This window comes from Helicoverpa zea, chromosome 15 (assembly GCF_022581195.2).
Source record: "Helicoverpa zea isolate HzStark_Cry1AcR chromosome 15, ilHelZeax1.1, whole genome shotgun sequence".
Lineage (NCBI taxonomy): Eukaryota > Metazoa > Arthropoda > Insecta > Lepidoptera > Noctuidae > Helicoverpa > Helicoverpa zea.
In genome coordinates, this window is record NC_061466.1 from 7,307,935 (window position 1) to 7,332,057 (window position 24,123).

Genomic DNA, 24,123 nt, shown 5'->3' on the forward strand with positions numbered 1-24,123 from the left:
TAGTTAAGCTTACCTAAAGAAAGCTCGCACTATAGCCCAGCGGAACACGGCTACAGGATCGACACCAACCAACTCTCGGACGAAAGCCAGCGAGGAGTTCTTCAGTACGCTGACGATGTCTTGCCGCATTAGATCTAGATTCTTCTCACGCATTGCTGTTACCTGGTTACCAAGTTAAACAGAATAAGTTGAAATAATTATTTTAGATCTCTTTACTGTTAAAACCAAGTCCTTATCGACCCTCAGACCTCAGGCATATAGTTTCTTTAGTTTACAATATTTAAAAATTATTTTAGTTTATTTAGAATCTAGAACACAATTCTTCAGAAATATTATAGGTATCTTAAAATTATTGAACCTAACACCAAGAAAAATACATTTTATTTGATAGTAGGCATACTGTTCTCGGTGGCGGTCCTCAGTAAACAATACACTGGCTTTATATTTATGGTATGTATTTATTTACCTGAGTAGTAGTCGTGGTGGCCTAGTGGGTAAAGGACCAACCTCTCAATTATGAGGGCGCGGGTTCGATCCCAGGTCAGGCAAGTACCAATGCAACTTTTCTAAGTTTGTATGTACTTTCTAAGTATATATTAGACACCATTGACTGTGTTTCGGATGGCACGTTAAACTGTAGGTCGCGGCTGTCATTGAACATCCTTGGCAGTCGTTACGGATAGTCAGAAGCCAGTAAGTCTGACACCAGTCTAACCAAGGGGTATCAGGTTGCCCGGGTAACTGGGTTGAGTAGGTCAGATAGGCAGTCGCTTCTTGTAAAGCACTGGTACTCAGCTGAATCCGGTTAGACTGGAAGCCAACCCCAACATGATTGGGAAAAGGCTCGGAGGAGGATTTATTTACCTGATACTTGACTCTACCGGCGTAATGTCTGACAACGAATGCCGGTTCTCTTCTCTGTGGCTTCTCATAGAACGGGTTGTTCTCATGCACAGAGTTGAACTTCTGTAGTAGCGTCTCATTGGTCGCCCATGGGAAACTGAAAACAAAATTGAAAACTGTAATATGTGCTCTAATGATACCTCGATTTTTTTTTCTTCATAACTTTAATACACTGCATTGTACTTTTGGATATAATAATAATCTTTAATTGTATATTTATTTTCAAGCTAAAGAATTCCATTCGTATGGACATTATGGTGGATAGATAAGTAAGCGCTTTTAATGTGACATGTACATTTATACACTTCTCCACTACCCCACTGCAATACTAACATTATCAATGTTTTTTCTGCTTAGATACTAACTTACATAAACAAAGAAAAACATGTACTCACTTGCACTGATCATCCAACAGACACAGCAATCCGTTAACCTTTCCCTCGATGAGCTGCAAACACCCTGTATTATCAGAGAACCCTATATCCGTCCAGGGTATGCCTTCCCTCTTATACTCCTCTTGTTCATACTTAAACACGTGCTGGTTGAAATAATGCTGTAGATGCTCGTTCGCGTAGTTAATGCACAGTTGCTCGAAGCTGTTGCTCAGACCGAAGTCCTCGAAACCGAATATATCCAGAACGCCTGCAACAAAAATGATAGATACGATAGGAAAAGGGGCTATTATTCTTTGTTTAAGTTTGACTATCTGGCGTCGGAATATAGAGGCGTTTGATCATTAAAACCGACTAACTTTACACAATATTTCTCGTATGTAATCTAAGTAAATTTCAAAGACAAAGTGAAAAGCTGAACTTTTAGGACCAGTGGGAAGGATCTGCATCCAGCGCCAACTTTGGTAGGTGCTATCAGTAATGGTCCTTAGTGAATTCAATAAGTTAATTATGGTAACTGAAACGCTCAATAAGTAATCTATAATAACTGACTTACCTATACTATGTCCCTGATGTTCCCTAAGCGTGTCCTTTTTAGAGAGCAAAGCGTGGTTGACCTGCATCACGATCCAGTCGAAAAGAGCACCGTACAAGCACTTGGCCATAGCGTCTCGTGTCGCTATAGCTTCTGGCAACCTTGAACAAACCAGAAAGACAATAATAAATATTTGGTAATAGACTTTGCATTTATTTAACTACTGTAAGAAGTTTTTGTTGAAGTCAAAGTGTGTGCAGGATTCGAGAAAACTCGGACATTATGGCTCATCAGGTGAAATTAAACCTTCAGCTCCCTCGATGTGAAGAAAAAATGTGCAGCGTGTCCAAAACTTATAAAAAGTTCTTTTGCAGACAGAATGAGTTCAGTTCATAACTAGAGATTAGAGAATGCACATAATTCCTTGTTTGCCTTTTATGAACACTCAAAAAAAGATTTAGTTTTTTACGTTCCTTATATGTAATAGTCCTATGATGCTTCACTGTTCAGGAATGTGTTGATATTTTTTTTTTTATTCAAAATAAGACGATAATCTCTCCTAGATAAGACTGAAACCACGAATGTAAACAAATGTTCTAGCGCAGAAAGGCTAGGATTATTAAGTCGAAAATTTATGTTTACTCATTTACATGATTATATTGTTTATCTAATCACAAATCAGCGATTACAATAACAGATATTGAGCCTTTAGACTTTGAATATATTATAAAAGCAGTTGATCCTAATTACGAACAAGATTCCACTACACTATTATGTCTGCCTTGGCCTCTTTTGGAAGAAATTGTTTGTTTTGTTGCTGTTTGTAAGCAAGTAACAAGCTTTGTGTCACAAATGCTGGCTGTATTTGTACGTACACACTAACTAATTACGTACTAATTGTACTTGGTGTTCTAATAAACTGTATAACAAATATTTGCATACTGTATGTAATGGTAGAATGTAAATGGGCCACTTTAGATTTAAGAACATACTCTGTACACCTACATTCTGGCAAATAAAAGACTTTGACTACACTGTTAATAATCCTATCCATCCTAAAGATTGAAATCTTTAAATCAGTGGTTCTTAACCGGTGGTCCGCGGACCACTGGTGGTCCCTGGAGGCATTCCAAGTGGTCCGCGAAGCTTAGCTTCGCGACGTTGCTATAAGTTATCTAACTTAATTTTTATCGACTTATAATTGCGAGCGGGGGTTTTCGCATGGACGTATATCGGGTGTGTCGTACCTAGTCCCCCCATTCATGAAAATGTATGTTTGGGCTACATTTCACGTAATTTTGGTTTTGAGTTTTAAAAAACAATTAAAATTTCGCGCTCGCTTCGCTCGCGTATTCAGACACTGTATGCCCTTTTTTTGGCATTTGTCAAAAAACAAAAAGTTAAGTAAGTTTGGGCTAAATTTTACGTAATATTTGGTTGAAGTCCGATAAAAATTTCGCACTCGCTTCGCTTGCGTATTCAGAAACTATATTATGGCCCTTATTTTTGCATTTGTCAACAAACAAAAAGTTAAGTACGTTTGGGCTAAATTTTACGTAATATTTGGTTTAAGGCCGATAAAATTTCGCGCTCGCTTCGCTCGCGTATTCAGAAACTATATTATGGCCCTTATTTTTGCATTTGTCAACAAACAAAAAGTTAAGTACGTTTGGGCTAAATTTTACGTAATATTTGGTTTAAGTCTGATAAAATTTCGCGCTCGCGTCGCTCGCGTATTCAGAAACTACATATTATGCCCTTATTTTTGCATTTGTCAACAGACCAAAAATATTCGGTTTAGGTCCGATAAAAATTTCGCGCTCGCTTCGCTCGCGCATTTGGAAGCTACATAGGCAAGTTTTTCTTTATTTGCATTTGCTTACCTACACAACTGCCGACATGCGTTTAGCTTTGAGTATAACTGACCCAAAAATTCAGTTTTTTTTGATAAATAATAAAGAAGTGAGTGCTAATTTAGGTAAACCGATGAGGTGGTCCCCGGCAAGCCAACTTTAGCTAAAGTGGTCCCTCATGTCAAAAAGGTTAAGAACCACTGCTTTAAATGAATAATCAACATAATATGATAATATTGACTGCATAAAATTGAAATGAGATTTGGCACATATACAAAAGTATAAAGATACAATTCGGATGCGAACAACCAGTCCACCGCCTTTTTCGGAAGATTGGCTTTCGTTAAGAATATTCATTATTTTTTATGTGAAAGGTTAGACAGATGCTAAGCAGATTTAAAATCTGTTTTATTTTTTTTAAGATTGTACCTGTAATTAATGACGAGTGTTTCCCCCGAAGCCCTGGCTCGCTTGGACGTGAGGGCAGCTAACAGCGTCTCTTGTTTGACCCGCAGCAGTGAAGATATGAGTGACACCACTTCAGGGTTCCGTACGCCCACAGCCTCGTCGTGGTGGTAGGATTTCCTTTGCGGTTGGAACTCCACATTGCCTGCAAATGTGGGAATGTGTGTGATTTGTCCTTCAACTAATGTGTGTAGTGTAGTAAAAAAAATGTACGCTATTCTTATGAGTTTTTTTTTTTCAGTTTTCAGTCATAAGCTCAGGTATTATAGTTATTTTTCAATGATTAAAACATAGAGCCCATTTAGGCCCAAGTTCACTGAAGACATAAAATATCTTTTTCTGAAAACAACTGTTGACTTTGCAACAGTTGTTTTAAGAAAACTGACGATTATGTATGTGTACTTGGGCTTTAGAATATGGGAAAGCATACATGTTTTTCGAGATGCGTCTTCTAAATATAATGGTAAGATATAAGTGCCATGACGTTTAGTGAGGTAATATTGATTCAATATAAAGATTTAGAGCAGCAAGTGGCTTTTTCCTAACTGCAAGGAAAAATGCCAAAATAAACATCCACGGCATCCAAACCACATGCTGAACGCAATTGGTCCGTAAAAACAATAAAGCATATTTATTATTTTAGAAATCAGTCTTTTCCAATAATGGGCGATTGATCTGTATTTGCGTTTTACTTTATAAACATACTTCTATTCCATGAACAAATAGCCCAAAAGGCTTATCCCATTTTGTCGTGTTTTCTACAATTAAGCAAAAAATGCACACACACAAGACTTCAGACAATTTATGACAATAATAAATTAATCCTCAGTGGAAAAGTGTGTTTAGTGTTTCATACGTTTAGTATTTCTTTTTCCCATTGTAATAAACATTATAATGAAAATAGACCAAGTAACTCTTGAACTGAATAATATGCTTTCATCATTAGAGGCATCTATTAGTATGATAATATAATCAATCTTAAACAAAAATACAGGAAAGATAAAGCATGGCATGGTAAAATATTACAATAGACACAACAGGGAAAATTATTAATGTTAAATGGATGCAAGAATGTAGGGCCAACATATTTGTCGAGTGTAGAAGGAAAATGAATTATTTCCTTTATTAACACAACTTAAAGTCAATGAATTATGCATATTTAAATTTTACATACATTTCTTGTTGTGTATGTAATCCTTCAATTGTATGACTGATACCAGAAGTTATCTAGATAATTACTACTCTGTATCAGCTGATAAGATTTGGTAATAGAAAACTCATGAGTTAGTTATGTTTATAAAAACTAATAAATAAGAAAAACTTACCTAGAAGCAGCACTGCTGACAGGACAGCAAATAATCGCCGCTGCTTGTCCATCGTGAAGCCCACCATCTCCATAGATTGTTTTAACCGCGAAAACTCATACTGTTCGTCAATACCGGGCACCTCACTACAACCAGTTCTCGATAAATAATTATATTTGTCCACACTGAGTAAATGCAACTGTTCCTTCTCCTGCTCCGACGCACCAGCCAATAAATAATAAAACACATGATAATTCCTCTCGTTCCGACCTTGACTGCATATTCTTGACTTTTCCAGCAAATATTTTTGTACAACGGCTCCATGCACCATGCCATTCTCTTTGTAATTAACTTGGATGAACTTTCCAAATCGACTGGAATTATTATTATGGGCAGTTTTTGCGTTACCGAAGGCTTCTAATACTGGACCAGCACTCAGTATTGTTTGTTCCACACCACTACCATGAGACCCCTTTTGACTCAACGCTGTCAGATGATGTAGAAGAAAATTCGTACTCTCAGTCTTTCCTGATCCACTCTCTCCACTGATTACTATGCATTGATTAGTTCGCTCTCGGAGCATACAATGATATGCGGCGTCGGCAACTGCAAATATGTGAGGAGGAAGACTGGACCCTCCTATCCGTTTGTTCTGATATAGCTTCACATATTTCGGATTGTAGATCGGGTAAAACTTGAATGGGTTGAGTGCTATTAATATGGAACCAACATATGTGTAGATGTAGCCGGCCGAGAACCTCGCCCTCAAGTTATCGAGCAGCGTCTGTTCGTTGAGCTCTGGCAGCTGACAGAGGTCGGGATACTCGCGATCTTTCGGCTGATACAGGAATCGCTGGAAGTAATCCTTTATCAGCTGCGGGTCCACCGAGAAGTTCTCCATCCATGGTTCGTCAGGAATCTTCTCGCGAAGATAAAATCTGGAACAGAAATAAAACCCTTGAGCCGAGATGCCGACGGTAATGACTGGGAAACTGTCTAAAAATAAGTTTTATACTTTTGAGTCATAATGACGAAATCTAAATATTTGTGAGTTGTGGTACAGTTTTAGAGGCCATGTTTGATCGAGCGGTAAAGTTTCAGTTTGATTGGCAGGATGGAGACGCCGTTATCACGCCGCAGTCGCAGGAAGAGTGAGTCACGCGCCGCACTGGAATATTATCCCCAATCACTGCTACAGCCCTTCATTTAACAACTAAGTAATAGTTTAAACAACACTTATTTCATTCCGACGCGTAAATATGTATAATAGACACATTCATAACGGGGCTTCGATAACGTTTTAGTTACGTCTGTATTTATGCGTACGTTAAATGCTTAATAATAGAAAATCGATGTAGAACTGTTGTAATTTAATGTTTGTCGTTTACTTTGCATAAATAAACACACAGAAGTTAAAATTACGGTAATCACATCGCCTAGAATAAATTGAGATGAATCATCTCACAATGCAATATAGTAAAAATAGTATTGCGGTGACAGGACACTTAATGGACACGGCTATATGTAAAGGTACAGATACAAGACACGCAGGTGTTTAAGACAAGGTTAGACGTATCTCTCGTAACACATAATTGCAGGAATAAGATAATTATATAGAAAAACCTGATTTGACATTGTTGAACTTGCCACAACACTGGCTACTGTCTGCATCAAGGAAAAACTATATTCAAATATAGTTGGGTAGGTATGCAGAATGATTTTTTAATTAAATCAATCATAACTTGAATGTTACAGTGTTAATTACAGCAGGAAAATTAACATGTAACCAAAGTGTTAAAAGTCGACATACATAGTTATTTGTTGTTAATTAAAGCTGTTATATAATGTATAAATATGATTGGTACCGAGTAACATGCAACACATAAAAGGTTTGTGAGTACCGACCTGTAGTACTGTCCCGAGCTGGTATTGTGGGGCCACAGCAGCATGACAGCGACGGGCGACTCATTGGGCCCGAGTCGGCGCTCCTTGCACTCGCCGCTGAGCATGTCCCCCACCACCTAAATAAATGATTTTATAACATAAATAAAGTTGTATTCATTATTCAGTTTTCCTTCTCTGATTTGGGATACTTCATTAGCTATGGATCAACACACCACAGACCATTTCAAACCCTTTTTAACTTGATCATTAAGTAACTAGTACAGAATTTATAATGTATAATTTGTGCAGGAAATTCCATAGTCACCATCTGTCTTCCTTTAGATGCTAATTTGACCAGCTAATATGTTTATTTTATTCAAAAACTTCATAAATAAGCGATATTACATGCAAAATGATTACATAGATAAAAACTTTACAAAGTTTTTATTTTATCTACTTATTACCAATATTAGCAACCAATAAATATTAATCATATCTGTTAGTTCCTTAAAACTCTTTATCTCACCTATGAGCTGGTAGACACAATATAGAATGTCTCACTGATGACCGAGCAAAGGAAGCAATCATCTTGGCCACTAAGCTGACTCATTCACTTACAATGAGCAAAAAATTCTTCATGTTTATATTGTTAATCAATTTTTTTGTATCAAGTGGTGAGCTGTTTTAAACTGATACAGAGTGAACATTTTTCAGTTACTTTGTTCATAGACTGAATGGGGAACTTAGTAGTAGCGGAATTTAGTTCATAGTAGATAAGTAAAATAGGTTACATACAAACATTTTTGTAGTAAATACTTTCTGCATACATCAACTGCCTAAATTAGTCATATATTGAGGGCTTATCAACTACATGGATAATATGAATGTTGTAAACGACGTTTTAACAATAAACCTACCTCGGCCAATTCATAGGGTCCACCGGATCCATTGGTCAAGCCAAGTTTGTCAGTGATACAGCAGACGATTTCTTCAGAGCTGGTCTGCTTCGAAGCTTCCACCGACAAGGCCTCGTAGTGAGGGGACAGTGCTCCCACATACACCTGTGTTGAACACACACATATTGAAACAACAATACATAATTTAATATAGAGAGAAACATGTCATTACATTACACCGACCCCAACATAGTTGGGAAAAAGCTCGAGAGATGATGAGTCTTTACAAAACCAGGAATTGCTAAAGAACCTGTCTAATATATAAAATATAACAATCAACTTATAAACTAATTATAAAATGTTCCAAGGTTATATCTACTCTCACTCTGTTTTATCAGCATATTTGCTTTAATCTGCTGCGAGACAAAGCCAAAGTCAATCTTACCTAACACAGATGATTGTTTGAATTCAGAATACTTTAAACGAAACTGAGACATAAATAATCCCAATATAAGTTGACATTTAAGTGGCATAACTTTATCATAATTTCAAGGATTTTTCAGAATAATTAGCAGGTGTTCTCCTTCACACACAAGATCCTTATATCATAGTGCACTGCAAATGTTTAAACATGCATTTGTTTAATCTCTAGGATTGCACCATGTAAACAAGATTGGCATTGAACTTTGTACAAATTAGACATTCTTCAAGAGTCATTGCCTTTTAATTTATTTATTTTTCCTTTCATTTATAAGGAAGTGTTAAGCAAAAGTACTATAACTGAATGGGCATACTGGAGAAAAATATTGTTGTTGGTCAACAGGGGTACTAAAACATTACCCTTCTTCAGCAGTCTGGTATTTCTATCTTGTTAATTATGACTATTCTCAACAAAAATCTACATGCGTGTGTACACATACAAGTTAAAATATGGACAAGCAACTATAGATACAATAATTTTGAGCTATATTGATCAGTGCTTTGTTGGAACCACACTAACAATGGATTATAAACTGTCACAACATTCTGGATCAACTTGTTACTTTATTATGTATTACTGTAGTATTATTATGAAGAAAAATATTACTGACCTGCACAATATATCTGTGATTTTCAGAATGAGCCATTTTGCAACATTGTCCTACTCTTTGTGGCTCAATACTGGATATTTACAGCTGATCTTCATTTTAGCACAATGCTTTTCACTTGTTTCATACTCTTGTATGTGTTTACATACATCTCAGATAAACACAGATCTATGTTATCTCTGTATCCACAGCAATCTTATTTGTGTATTTTTATTCAGTGTTGATAAGTATCTTCGAGTAAGACTAAACTTCAGTGGATGTTTTTAAAACTGGGGATATTCAGCGTAGTGCACCTGACCCCCACTGAGCTGTACAGGTAGTCAACCGTGACAAGTTCATAAAATATCATGTCCTTGCCGAGGATCGCCGCTCCGACCGCCACCCGGTATACTTCTTCTCGATATATTTAATTTTTCACTGTATTAACATCAACCCAGCAATAGAACACAAAGAAGAGAAATCTCAGATTTGGGTCACATGCTGATTGAATAGAACAGTTGCCCAGTTTACTTCCAAGTCTTTGGTTAACTTTCTTCCCACTAAACTGAACTAATCATGGTTAAAATATTCACTTTCTTAATGAATTGAATATCGGTACAGCATACAAACTTATTGCAGTTAAAAAACAACACATTGGATACAAAACTGTAGCGAAATCGGTGTCTCCGACAACCTGTTATTTGTCAAACACAACTCTTTCCAACGCACCACGTAATCGCACCAGATTTATAGTAACAATGACATAAAATATAAAAAAGTTTGCTATTTCTTGTACAGTTTTATATAGGTTCGCGTGTTATTTCAATAAACAGTTTGATCAGAGAAATCTAATCTATTGAACCACCATTTTTATTTGTGTCCGACTTGAATCGTGTATCAATGTAAAAATAGACGATTTAAAATATATTCAAGACTTGGAAAATTTGTACCACGGCAGCGGCCTTCCGTATTTATCCGTTTTATACCATAGACAATCCCTGTCAAGTATAGACAAGGAAATTGAAATATTTTTTTTAATTTTGCCGTGACCGGCAAAGACACTATTGTTGTACTGTTGGTTGACAATAAAATAGTAACTTACCGAAAGTTAACGGGGTAAAACCAAGGGGTAAAACATAAAAAACACTTAATTTTGAAATTCTCGCTACCTGTCGAAACATTCACCTGACCAAGAATTCAAAGCCCTGAACAACAGAAAATAATATCATTTACCCTGTAAATGATGCTCGTATACCGGGGAGTGTTGTCATGTACATCACAAGAATAGCACCTTATTTTATATACATCATATGTATATGTTACCGTAAGATTACAAACATCGTTAGATTACAATCTATCTCGAGAGATTGCAAACTGTCGAATTATTGTGAACCGTAACATCTGATTGCAATTTAACGCATTATTTTTCGCTATATTATAATCTATCGATGAGAAATTGTCAAATTGTCAACTGTCCGAAAGCTCTCTCTGATTGGTCAGTCTTTTTGTAAGATCGACCAATCACGACCAGCCGTTCTGTTCCCATGGAGTTCCCGTAGAGTTAGGAATGAAATAGAGGTGTCAGTTAAATAAAAAAATGCTCTTCAAAAATTCTTCAAGTATTAAATTTATATAAAAATAACTCTTATAAAAATACAGTTAGGTATTTTGTCTTCAAATACAAACTAATATTTAAAAATAAAATAAAAGGGGTGCTAATTAAACAGGCTTCTTTTTAATATCATTATTCGCCCCCAAAAATGTATGTTGCCTTCTAAATTACTAAGTCAGCCACAATTAATAAAGCGTCGAGCATCTAAATAATACTATCTTAGCCACGAGTTATCTTCCACTCTAAATACAACTCAGCATGGGATATTTTTTTGCATCTAAATTTGTAGCATGCATTCTAACAGTAAACTTCTTAAATACTATTAAATGACATCATAAAAATATTTATTTACCTTCTAATTTTTTTACTCGTACCTACTGAGTTTTTTGTTTAAAATATAACACATCCCATATTAATTGACCCAGCATGGAAGTAAGCATGCAACATGCAGCAAGCATAACTTCTGTCACGGCTCCGGCGCTGCGGGGCTCCGGCGCACAGTAGATCGACGCCATACAAGCGCTGGGACATAGGATATTTAAATATCCAAATGTCAATTTTTGAAAAACGAGTTATGCCATCGTATTTGTCTTCTAATAGCTGTTAAAAATGTTACTAGCATTTTCTGATTGGACTCTTACATCGAGAGCTATAGCGCAAAATGTGATTTAAATGTATGGGAAGTGACTTAAAAACTGATGTATCTCGAGATTCCCGTCGCCTTTCGACTTGATTTTTTTATATGGTAATAAGACATATATTTGGCACATTTTCTTCAAACAAACATGGTGCGATAAATGTGCCCGTTTTAAGATACAAGTATAGACCGATTTTTGCAATATCATCTACATATTTATTTATAAGTTTCACATATTTTATCTCTGAATCTCACTTCAGTGGTGACTAACTGATATGGTCAGGCCATAACTCATTGGTGCACCGATAATATAATCTCTGGAAATAATTATATACTACTAATGAGGTAATTTGTTAATTTTTGGTAATTTGTTATTACCTAAATTTTAATGAGGTGATTAGCTATTTTTTTGGAAAATTAGCTAATTACTTATAAAAGACCTTTTTATTGTTTACAATAAGAACTCGAATCGATTTTTAACATACCTACCCTCATAAGTGCCAATTTTGGAAACCATATAAATAGGCGCATGGTTGACTGAAATTAAATTAAATAAAAGCAGTCGTTTTTTATGAAAAACAAAAAAATATTTTATTGTCACGCTTAGTTACTAAAAAAATAATAAATTACAAATAATAAAATATGTAAAAACATCAAAATATACCTACAATTCTATTACTAAGATATTTATTGAAGTACTTAACTACAATTTACTAATAACTAATTTCATAATGATAAAGTAAGGACAAAATTTTAAATTGGTTGACACTAATATTTAGACATGATAAAAACAGTAAAAACAAATATTCAATATAACAAACAAAACGAAGAACAGCATCATAAAGCATCATAAAAATCAATAGTCTAAAAGAAAGTGTTAGTCACAGAAAATATCATCATCAGATTCTATTTCAGATTCTTCAGAATCGCTATCAGATATTAAATTCATAACGTCACAAAATTCTACTTGATTTTCTTCTGTGACTATCATTTCATAAACTTCTTTAAACATATTTCTCTTTACGTTACGATCCAATTTTGGTCGTATGGTTGTCAAAAAAGGATCTGAAGTGAGAAGCAGGTTATGAAGTACATCTTCATTACAATTAATACTACTACTTTTTCTCGAGTGAGACTCTCTAAATTTACGAAAATCTTTGTTTCTCGCTTCAGATGCTTCTTCTGACAAAAAACCGATTGGCACTATAGACAAATGCTCAATTATATGAGCTCCATGAATAAGCAACTTATGAATACTCACAGGCATATAATACCATGGATAAAGATTGGTAAACATTTTTGCAGTATCTATACAGAATTCATTAAATTTGTTTACAATAATTTTTTCACCAGAAGAAATACATTGTAGGATCACACCAAGTCTTTGCACTAAAGCAACGTCTAGTCCAGTTATATCAGCAGTTTTGGCTGGATCTTGAAAGAACCTTCTAGCTGAGTTTCCGTTGTTTGTCGTCCCACTGCCTTGTTTTACAACGTCTAATAATAAACCAGTTTCTTTTCTGAATCTGTCTTGAATGTTCTTTTTTCTTTCATCTACAGATTTTTTGGCATCGTCTCCTCTTGATTGCCAAGATTTAATGTCTAATCTATATGCTATATGAAGCAAACATTCCATGGCACGGATCCATGCATGAAGACTGCTTAATCCATATTTATACATATCTTCGTCCACTGTTTTTTTCTGAACCAATTCTATATTGTTCATTTCCTTCGGACGCGCCTTACACAAATCGCAAACTGCTGTAGAAGTGCCAGAGATATAGGATGCCACTTTTCCATCTATCATTGTCAAGAGCAATTTATGCTTGATAGTTGCATTTTCACATTTCGTTGGATTTAAACTTTCTATTTCTGTTTCTATATTAGTCATTTCGTTTTTAACATTAAACTCCGTTTCTTTCATGAACTTCCACATAATGGGTCGGCAGAAAGACGTTGATGAAGGCCGTTGGTTTTGCCAAATAATACATCCATCTTGAGTTGTGAGCTTCAATGGCACAAGACTCGCCATGAACACGCTTTGTAGTTCTTGATTTGAACAATCCGACTTTTGTTGATGTACACTTTGATTTGAGGCTCCATCAAACCCCCATTTGCTTATTAGCAGGAGTTCATCTTTGTCAAGACTTATGTCCAAACACTGAATAAGTCTATTTACAGTTAAATCTAACAGAGCTTGAAGTTTAATCTTAACAGAAGTTTCTGTTATTGTTACAGCACTGTTGTCAGGGTAGCACTTTTTCTTCTCTTCTTGAAGTTTATAATAACTAGGGTATTTACAAATTCCTTCCTTTTCACTGAAATCTCTTAGTGTTATGTATCGAAACTTTGATAGTCTTAAAGTGACATATAATGCCAAAGCTTTTTGGGATGATATTTCTTTCATTTCTCCAAATTGAATAAACTGCTTTACTTTAGAGACTTGCTCTGGATTTTCTAAAAGGTACTGCAGGATTTCAGCCACATCTTTTTTTCCAGATGATTTGAGGCTCGTTTGAGCAGAGAAGACGATTTCTTCCGTGCTATAGGAGCTGCAACTCGATTCTGTGCGTCTTCTTTTTTGTTTGTTCGATAATTCTTCAAAAGGTTTGCGGCTTTCTATCGAAGTAGATGTAGATGCGTCGGAAACCCGACATTCCGGATTCATCACAACATTTGTGAAAGAATCGGATGTTGTCGCTGTTGGTTCTTCAGATGCCTCGTCTATTTCTTCTTCGGGTATAATAACATTCTCTTTCCAATTTTCTGGCCATTTGATATCTGCTTGCAACCAGGAGGAATACTTCCGCATAAATGCTTCTTGATTTCTTGAAGATTTCATCCATTTAGCATAGATCCGATAACAAAATCTACGACACCATTCTTTAAGTTCTTTTTCAACTGCGTCTCTTAACTGAAAATCACTATTGGTTTTCAGAGACGTAAATAATTGATTATAGTCCCGAATATCACCACCTTCACGTAGAGAAATGTAAAGGTCGAGGTAAGTACCGAAACCGTGAAAAGACATAATGACAACACTCGGATGAGGATGAAATTACAACTAATGCTCTTCAAGTAATGTACCTATTTATATGGTTTCCAAAATTGGCACTAATGAGGGTAGGTATGTTAAAAATCGATTCGAGTTCTTATTGTAAACAATAAAAAGGTCTTTTATAAGTAATTAGCTAATTTTTCAAAAAAATAGCTAATCACCTCATTAAAATTTAGGTAATAACAAATTACCAAAAATTAACAAATTATCTCATTAGTAGTATACAAGCTGTTGATTTGCATCCGTGCCATATTCAAGGAGGTAATTATGCTAATGATTCTCGACCCAAATCAATAAAAAAATTGGTACGTAATTTTTTTTCTTTAATTTTTTTTCTGAATTCCGTAAATGTCATCTAGCCTTATTTAAACTTGGCGCGTATGTTACTGGCGTTAAAACCGTGCTGCACCCTCACACAAACGCAAACACAAAGCATACGCAACGATCACTCATAAGTTTCATTCATAAAATTGGATTACTTCGGAAATACCACGACATTACAATGACAAAAAAAGCAGTGCATATTACTTATTTCCCATCTACTGTAATTCCAATCGATTATTTACGTATTGTATGTCCTCCTCCTGAGCTATGGCACAAATGCAAATCAACACCTTGTATAATTATTTCCAGAGATTATATTATCGGTGCACCAATGAGTTATGGCCTGACCATATCAGTGAGTCACCACTGAAGTGAGATTCAGAGATAAAATATGTGAAACTTATAAATAAATATGTAGATGATATTGCAAAAATCGGTCTATACTTGTATCTTAAAACGGGCACATTTATCGCACCATGTTTGTTTGAAGAAAATGTGCCAAATATATGTCTTATTACCATATAAAAAAATCAAGTCGAAAGGCGAAGGGAATCTCGAGATACATCAGTTTTTAAGTCACTTCCCATACATTTAAATCACATTTTGCGCTATAGCTCTCGATGTAAGAGTCCAATCAGAAAATGCTAGTAACATTTTTAACAGCTAATAAGAAGACAAATACGATGGCATAACTCGTTTTTCAAAAATTGACATTTGGATATTTAAATATCCTATGTCCCAACGCTTGTATGGCGTCGATCTACTGTGCGGCGGTCCCATGCGAGCTTATCGTCGCAGATGGTTTTCACGCTCACCACCGCAGCTTCGGCTTGCTGGCCGGCAGAGCCGGCCAGCCTCAGCCGCGGCGGCGAGCGCTGAAACTACCTGCGCCTCAGCTCGCAGCCGCCTCGCCCCTCCGCGCCTACGCGGTTTTGAATTGCACTCTAGGGGTAGGGCAGACAAGACTACGTGGAGTCGGTTTTGCAGCGATTCGTTTTCGTCACTAACTTCAATTTTTAATACAATTTTTAATTGTGTGTAATTTGAGTCTTAAAAATTAAGTACAATTTTTGATTTTATAAAAAATTAAACCGTCACTTATTTTTGCACGTCAAAGAGCTGTGACACCGGGAGTAGCAAAGAACATTGTATTTTTTGACGTTCTACCAATCAGCGCGCAAGATGCATTCCGTTCTACGCCAGTTGACAATTTGACCGCTCTACATCGCTCTCGATCTTACAAAAAGACTGACCAATCAGGGAGAGCTTTCGGACAGTTGACAATTTGACAATTTCTCATCGATAGATTATAATATAGCGAAAAATAATGCACAGTTTATAATCTCTCGAGATAGATTGTAATCTAACGATGTTTGTAATCTTACGGTGACATATACATCTATAAAAACTATATTGCTTGCTAAATAATCATAGTATCCTCTTCATTTTTATGGTTACTACATGTCTTACACAGGGAATTTTCCAAGTTTAAAATTATAGCCGGATTATTTTTAAATTTTCATTTTTTTTCGACAAAAATATTTTTGTCGAGAAGAAGTATACCGGGTGGCGGTCGGAGCGGCGATCCTCGGCAAGGACATGATATTTTATGAACTTGTCACGGTTGACTACCTGTATAGCTCAGTGGGGGTCAGGTGCACTACGCTGAATATCCCCAGTTTTAAAAACATCCACTGGAGTTTAGTCTTACTCGAAGATACTTATCAACACTGAATAAAAATACACAAATAAGATTGCTGTGGATACAGAGATAACATAGATCTGTGTTTATCTGAGATGTATGTAAACAGTGTTTACTAAACACATACAAGAGTATGTCAAAGTCAAAGTCAAAGTCAAAGTCAAAATCGTTTATTGAAAATAGGCTAGATTCTAGCACTTTTTCACGTCAAAAAATACAAAATGACAGCACCCCCAAAACGCCACTTCCTAGTGTTATGGCTGGGAAGAAGAAGTGGTGAAGAACAAACTTCCCAGCAACACAGCTGTCTATTACAATTTAATTATAATTAAATTACAATGATACAATTCAATATTAGTCACAAAATATATATATATATATAAAACACTTGTTGTCCACTTCAGAGCTGCCATCTGCGTGTATCTGTGAAATAATCATTAATGTTATAATAAGCCTTTTTAATCAGAATATCCTTAATTTTGATTTTAAAAGAACTGTCCGTTAGTTCTAGTAAATGAACTGGGATTGGATTATAAATGCGTATACAAAGGCCCACAAACGAACCGTGCACTTTATGCAATCGATAGTTAGATGCGGTTAATTTATGTTTATTTCTAGTGTTGAAATTGTGCACGTCACTCTTTTTACTAAATAACTCTATGTTTTGCCTTACATATATTATATTGGCATAAATATATTGAGACGCCACAGTCAGAACACCAATATCTTTAAACCTCCCCCTTAGGGAGACTCTAGTACCTAGTCGGTATATAGCACGGATAGCACGCTTCTGTAACACGAAGACATTTTCTATGTCGGCAGCATTGCCCCACATAAGAATTCCGTAAGACATAACACTGTGGAAATAACTGAAGTACACTAAACGCGCCGTGGCTACATCGGTGAGAGCTCTTACCTTTCTGACAGCGTACGCAGCAGAGCTTAGTCTATTCGTGAGGCCAGTTATATGCTCACCCCATTGAATTTTGGAGTCTACAGTTATTCCTAGAAAAGTGGTAGCTTGGACAGTTTCAATTTCCTCATTATTTAAAACTACACTGGGGCCGAGATTTTTCACGTTTGGCAAAGCAAATTTAATACATTTGGTTTTCTTCGCATTCAAAACCAAATTATTGGCTGTGAACCAGTGCGTTACTAATGACAGACACGAATTCACGTCATCAAAATCTACTCTATTCCTATCATCTTTAAAAATTAGAGACGTGTCATCAGCAAACAATACTACATCACACAATGATTTTAAATAATATGGCAAGTCATTAATGTACACAAGAAATAAAAATGGCCCTAGAATCGAGCCTTGCGGTACGCCCAAACAAACGGGTAGATTGGAAGATTTGACACCATTAACGTCAACACATTGCATTCTGCCGCTTAAATATGAGCTAATAACACTAAGTGTGCTATCTCTAATGCCATAGTACTTAAGCTTCTGGGTAAGCGTTTCATGTTGGACGCAGTCAAACGCCTTAGAAAGATCACAAAACACCCCAATTGCATTCTGTGACTTCTCCCACGCGGTATAAATGTGCTTCAGTAGAGCAACTCCGGCATCCGTTGTTGAGCGACCCTTAGTGAAACCATATTGTTCCGCATGTAAAATATTATGTAAATTGAAATGGCGCAGTAGCTGATTTAAAATGATTTTTTCATAAATTTTGCTTAACGCGGGTAAAATTGAAATCGGCCTAAAGTTGCCTAGGTCATTCTTGCTCCCTGATTTAAAGAGTGGTATAACCTTACTGTATTTCATAAGTTCGGGAAAGGTACCTGAGTCAATACACTCATTAAATATACTAGCCAAATAGGGTGCAATATCGACAATAATACAGTCTATAACTTTTACAGAGATACCCCACAAGTCACCTGTCTTTTTTGAATTTAATGACTTGAAGGTTCTAACTATATCATGAGGTGTAATATAACTAAAAGTAAATGTGGCTTCACATTGGCTAACACTACTTCGTAAAAATTTTTCGGCGTTGGTGGTAGAGGAGTCTAAGTCGCTAGTGGTCTTTATTGCAATATTAGAAAAGAAGGTATTAAATTCTCTAGCTACATCCGAATCTTTCTCATAAACTTGATTCTCATTAACGATTTTGTATCGAGTATCACGCTGTTTATTTTTTCCAGTCTCACTATTAATAATATTCCACGTAGCTTTAATTACACTATTACTGTTCTTGATTTTATTACTAAAATACATTGATTTTGCCGCATGACAGACTTTCTTAAACAATTTGGAATAATTTCTAACAAATGTAATAAAATTTTCATCAAATTTATAATTTTTCATTTCATACAGCTCATACAACTTAGCTCTACCCTTGTAAATGCCGGGGGTAGCCCACTCATTGAAATTAGCCGTATATATGAAACACTATATACCATACGTGTACTATATTGTGGGTAAATGTCATGGTTGTTCCATAACATTTCATGTATAACAGTGATAAATTGGTATGATCGTGATTTGGTTTGTCAATGAGAGGTTTTCTATTTGAGAATTTTAAAAAATATAGTTCCCAAGAAATCTATAGATGGCGTTGAACCTATTTCGTTACTGACTTTTCCAAAATGTCAAAAAACATTTCGCCGGGCCCTTTATAATCTGTGGCATGGTTTAATAAAGTCCATAGACATAATATAGTAAACAGGATTGCGCACTTTTAACCAAAAAACGAGCCGAGTGAGACAGTTAGTACGGAGGCCGTCTGTCCCTTTCTAATAGGGTGACTATGAGATTAAGCTATGTGAGACCAATCCGAGTTTGCTAAGATTATTAAACACAGATTGGTATTGAAGTTTTAACTTACGCAGTTTGTGACCTTAAAATACTAATATAGGCTTTTAATAAATAGCGGGAATTACCAGTAATAAAAACAGGAAGATTCGAAGTGCAGACTGATTTTTTTGTATTTTTGCTTCACATATAGACTGCTGAGCCATTTATATCGCCTTTCTACATTTTTTTGAGAAGCTATAACAATAATACAACAGTTTTAAAATCCATCACCCATATTTTGACTCATTACAAGAATTCATGGGCACCCTAGTTGTTTGATTTAGGAAAATGTTATTATTAGCTTACCTGTGGAACAATATATTGCAACCACCATAGGATTCACTTTCACAAGTATAAAAGCAACACTTTTTCACCATTTTAATAGTTTAAATTGATTTAATACAAAAAAATATAAACAAAATTTTAAATGCTGATTACGCGCCAAGAATGTTCAGGGTTACCGCTAGAAAATAAAAAAAAGCAAAATGAAAATTTATGTTGTATATGTTTTAAGAATAAATACGAATAAATTAATACGATTGTTATTAATTTGTTGACTTACAATTGTTAAAATAAGATAAAAATATAAGTGATTCAACTGTTTTTTGGGCAAAAAAACTGTTGATCACAACATTTTTTTTATGCTGGCAAGGTGTTAGAAAGAGACAAACGGCCTCCGTTCTAACTATCCCTCTCGGCTCGGATTTGCCTCTGTGTATTATGCAACCAATTTAGTACCTTATTCCATTGGAATAGAGTTCATTTTCGTAAATACATATTTTGAGAGTGCGCAATCTTGTTTATAGTATATTACATCTATGATAAAGTCACAGATTTCTGCAGAAATTGCTATATCACACACAATGTCTCGGGACATTCAGGTAAGAATCTCATCGGTTTCTTTTCTCCTTCTATTCCCTATTTTATTTTTTTTAAATTGCTGATGACGGTGACAAGTACGTTTCGTTATTCGACCTCAAAATGATCGATGAAGCTTCTTTCTCTACAGCCATCAAGATCAGCGCCATCTAGGCATCAGCTAGGTACGAAAATAATTAAAAGAAAAGAAATCCCTCATAAAAATTATGAATTTCTATAAATTAGTTCATAAAAAAAGCAATAATCTACCTACCGATAAACTTCATCAATAACACACAATAAATGGGCAATAAATTATTGCCCTAGAATGGGTTATGCAAAGTTACGAAGTAACTTAGGCCAACTTACAAAACTGAAAGGAAAACTCTGAAAGTTCATAACGAGGACCCGTTGATCGTTTCCTGTTTGAAATTTTGTTTAAAATACATACATACATTTCTGGTCTGTTGTCTAAATCCCGCAATACTGCATGTTTAGAAGAACTTTTATTGCAAGAGAATTGTAATAATTATATTATTGTTGATAACTCGAGCACGTTTGACACAACATTGTAGAGGCGATAATCGTATCCTCTGTGTGTTGGATAAAGTAAATACTAAAGAACAAAAATATAAATATTACAGTCGTATTAAAGTTCAGTGCACTTGTTCAGTGCAACTATACGACTAGTAGACTCAGTTACGATTCTCATTGAATAACTTTGTAGGTACCTATGTCTTGTCGGGGGTGTGGAAGAATGCTTCGGTGATACCCGACTTAACCCGAAGAGGGAACCCTCGACCATAAGCACATGAAGGCACACCAGGGGCCCGATTCTCCTAAGTTAATATTGTCAAAATCGAATAGAAATTGAATCGCAATATGATCGCAATAGCAGTTTTAACCATATCTGGCATTCTGCTAATAATATAAGACCAATCGTAGGTATTCCAATGACATTCGATTGGTTTGCGATTGGTCTGTTATTTTGGTGATTTTGGTCTCTATACGGTAGTTTGCTGTACAATCATTTTGCAATCGTAAATCATTTGCAGACAAAATGATTCATTATTGAATGACAAAAAAGGATAAAAACGTTTATTTCAAAGAAAAAATAGCGGAATGCCACATACGCTTCAATCGTAATCGAGTCGGGATTGGATCTCAGTCGAACCGAATCGAACGTGAATCGTATGTCGCTTAAGTAAAATTAGGAGAATCGGGCCCCTGTATCGTGTCGGTGTAGTAGTTCGATCTAAAGATTGTGAAGAATTTTCTGCCTCACCGTGGTTCGGTTTACTGAAACTTAGTCAATTTTATCCGTACCTATCCTTCGGGAAGAACTTGAATATAACTCATATATTTTAGAGATTAGGTAGGTAAGCCAGCTCGAACCCATACGAAGTTCGATATGACATAAAATTACCTATATATTTACTTTCGCAGTTTTTAAGTGCACATAGGTTGTATCTACCGGCGTGTGTAGCTAGGTTGATAAGAAACGTAACACTGAACTTGAACGTTTATACGATATTCCTGAAGTTCAAGCCTTCACCACTAAAGACTACATTATACCAAACTGATGGATTAAAACTACATATTTTTTGTTGCTAACCAATAAATAAATAAATTGTAAGCAAGTGCACAACGCCAATTAAGTAATTTAGAAAGATAGATGCATCCTACTTGAACTTAAGGGTCAAGTTTTCGAGGTGTTGTGTATATGATGGATACAAATTAAATCTAGAAATTCACCTTGGCCATACCATGTTGTAAAAACTAGCTTTTAATTACGATATCCTACATATGTAATGTAGGATATCGTAATTAAAAGCTAGTTTTTTGCAAACGTTAATTATTATGAAGACAAAAATAACGCGAGCTAAAACCTAAAGAATAACTTCAATAAATACCATATTTATATTTTTTAAATTATAATTTCACATAGGTAAGGATTTGCATTAAAACTATATTTACAGTATTAGCTTATTAAATAGTAAACTTACTTTATCATCTTATTTAATTTAATTGATATTTTAGGTAGGTAAGTATTCACAAAGCCCTCTCGTCACAGCACAGTTGATATGCAACAATACACATAAAACACTTATGCCAAGTAATAAAATTCACCTAAAACCATTTGTCTAAAAACTAATTAAGTAAGTCTAGATGCTAATGTTCCATTAAACATTTGTACACCTATAAGTTATTTGTCTATTAGGTATTCAAACAATGGGTAATTTTATCAATGAGAAGTTAATAGTAGCCTAATAAAGTTGATGATTGACCAACAAATGATCGTTTATAATTAAAAATAATAATTGTTGTAGAAAATTCAGTCTTTAAGGGACTTTGAACAAATCTTAATAAATCAATGTTCCCTTTCAGTTTTACTACATTGTGTGTGTTTTATGTCATTCGGTACCGTACGGTAAACGGTATTAGGATTTGGTTTGTCTTAAGAAACTTATCACGTATATATCTCTCAGTCTATACAATAACTATTTGTAATCATAAAAGTAGCAGTCCTCTCGTAGACCTCCGGTGCGCGTGCGGTGCTGCTGCGGCTCTGCGGGCGGCGGCGGCTGCGGCGGCGGCGCGGCGGGCGTGCACGCGCCCGTGCTTGGCCAGGTGGTCGGAGCGCGCGAACTGCTTGCCGCACTCGGCGCAACGGTAGGGCTTGTCGCCCGAGTGGCTGCGCCGGTGCCGCGCCAGCTCGTCCGACCGCGCGAACCTCCACGAGCACTCTCCCCACGTACACCGGTACGGCTTCTCCCCACTATGCCGACGTAAGTGCGCCCGCACATGCGACGCCTTCGCGTATAATTTACCGCAATCCTCCACTGGACAACGAAAAGCACCCAGTTCTGGGAAAAACTTTGGCTCTCCAAATGAACGAACTTTCACCTCGGTTTTCTCGTAAGGACGCGGTTTACTTGACCAGGAATTGTCTACCGTGACATAATCATGGGTCTCCAATGCACATAAGGACTCGGTGCTGAAGGATGAGTCAGTATTTGACTGGGGAGACTGCGCCGAGTCATTGGAAAGATCACTGCTCAGTGCTTCCAAGAGATACTCATCAATTATACTTTTGTCCAAATCAGCAAAATCGAAAACTGATCCATCAAGGATGTTTGAGGCTTCCTTGTTTATATCACTCACACTGTTTATAAAACTATCACAATTCAGATCTAAATCACTAAGCTGCCAATCGCCATCAGAATCCAGGGATGGCAATTCAAAGTTTATAAGACTTTCCGCAGGAGAGTAGTCGAAGAGGGGCTGGTCGTTGAGAAGAGCCTCTTCGAAGAGTGATCCAGAGCCTTCACAAAACATTGTTGACCTGGAATTTGTTAAAGTCATTTATTAAAATTATGAAGGAAAATGTAGCTAATCATGAATGAAAAAGGTACAATATTATGCTACTTACAATTGCTTAAACTCTGCTGCGTTAGTGTCGCCAGTTTAATTTATGGTTCTCAACTCAAGAACTTATTTAGGAAAAGTACTGATCAGGATGAGGTGCAGACAGGCGTCTGCGCTGCGTCCCGGGGTTGGAATGAGCGTGGTCGAGATGGAGCGGCGCCGGACAGCGCGACGGACGCGATAACGACGATCGCCGATTATCGGCGGATCCGCGCTCGCATGTGTCCCGCACCATGCAACATCACTGGAAACATTACAAATACATATTCGTATCTACACGATTAACAAACTCTTCGGCCAATTAATAACAAACATATTAGCCGGCCATTCTGTAAGTTGTGCGACTATGTGTTAATCACGCACCTAAGTACAATATACGAACATTGTTTTTGTCTACA

The 24,123-nt window shown here is 36.1% G+C and overlaps 2 protein-coding genes across 2 annotated transcripts in view; both read right to left on the reverse strand.

Annotated features, from left to right (window-relative positions):
- Nucleotides 1–10,209, reverse strand: part of LOC124637215 (unconventional myosin-IXa-like) — a 37,244-nt gene extending 27,035 nt beyond the window's left edge. Inside the window, exons 1-9 of the mRNA XM_047173576.1 lie at nucleotides 9,324–10,209; nucleotides 8,254–8,397; nucleotides 7,358–7,473; nucleotides 5,474–6,390; nucleotides 4,113–4,293; nucleotides 1,852–1,991; nucleotides 1,299–1,545; nucleotides 865–1,000; nucleotides 14–162 (exon numbers count right to left, since the gene is read on the reverse strand). Coding sequence (XP_047029532.1) covers nucleotides 14–162; nucleotides 865–1,000; nucleotides 1,299–1,545; nucleotides 1,852–1,991; nucleotides 4,113–4,293; nucleotides 5,474–6,390; nucleotides 7,358–7,473; nucleotides 8,254–8,397; nucleotides 9,324–9,359 — 2,066 coding nt within the window. The 5' untranslated portion in view covers nucleotides 9,360–10,209. The remainder of the gene's footprint in view (nucleotides 1–13; nucleotides 163–864; nucleotides 1,001–1,298; nucleotides 1,546–1,851; nucleotides 1,992–4,112; nucleotides 4,294–5,473; nucleotides 6,391–7,357; nucleotides 7,474–8,253; nucleotides 8,398–9,323) is intronic.
- An 11,988-nt stretch (nucleotides 10,210–22,197) lies between these two features.
- Nucleotides 22,198–23,635, reverse strand: LOC124637122 (Krueppel-like factor 9). Its single transcript, XM_047173465.1, has one exon. It carries the CDS (start codon nucleotides 23,633–23,635, stop codon nucleotides 22,808–22,810), a length of 828 nt encoding a protein of 275 aa, XP_047029421.1. The 3' UTR covers nucleotides 22,198–22,807.
- Nucleotides 23,636–24,123: the final 488 nt, after the last annotated feature.

What these genes read in the sequence shown, in the direction of transcription:
- LOC124637122 (XM_047173465.1), bottom strand. Translation starts at nt 23,635, where the DNA reads ATGTTTTGTGAAGGCTCTGGATCACTCTTCGAAGAGGCTCTTCTCAAC.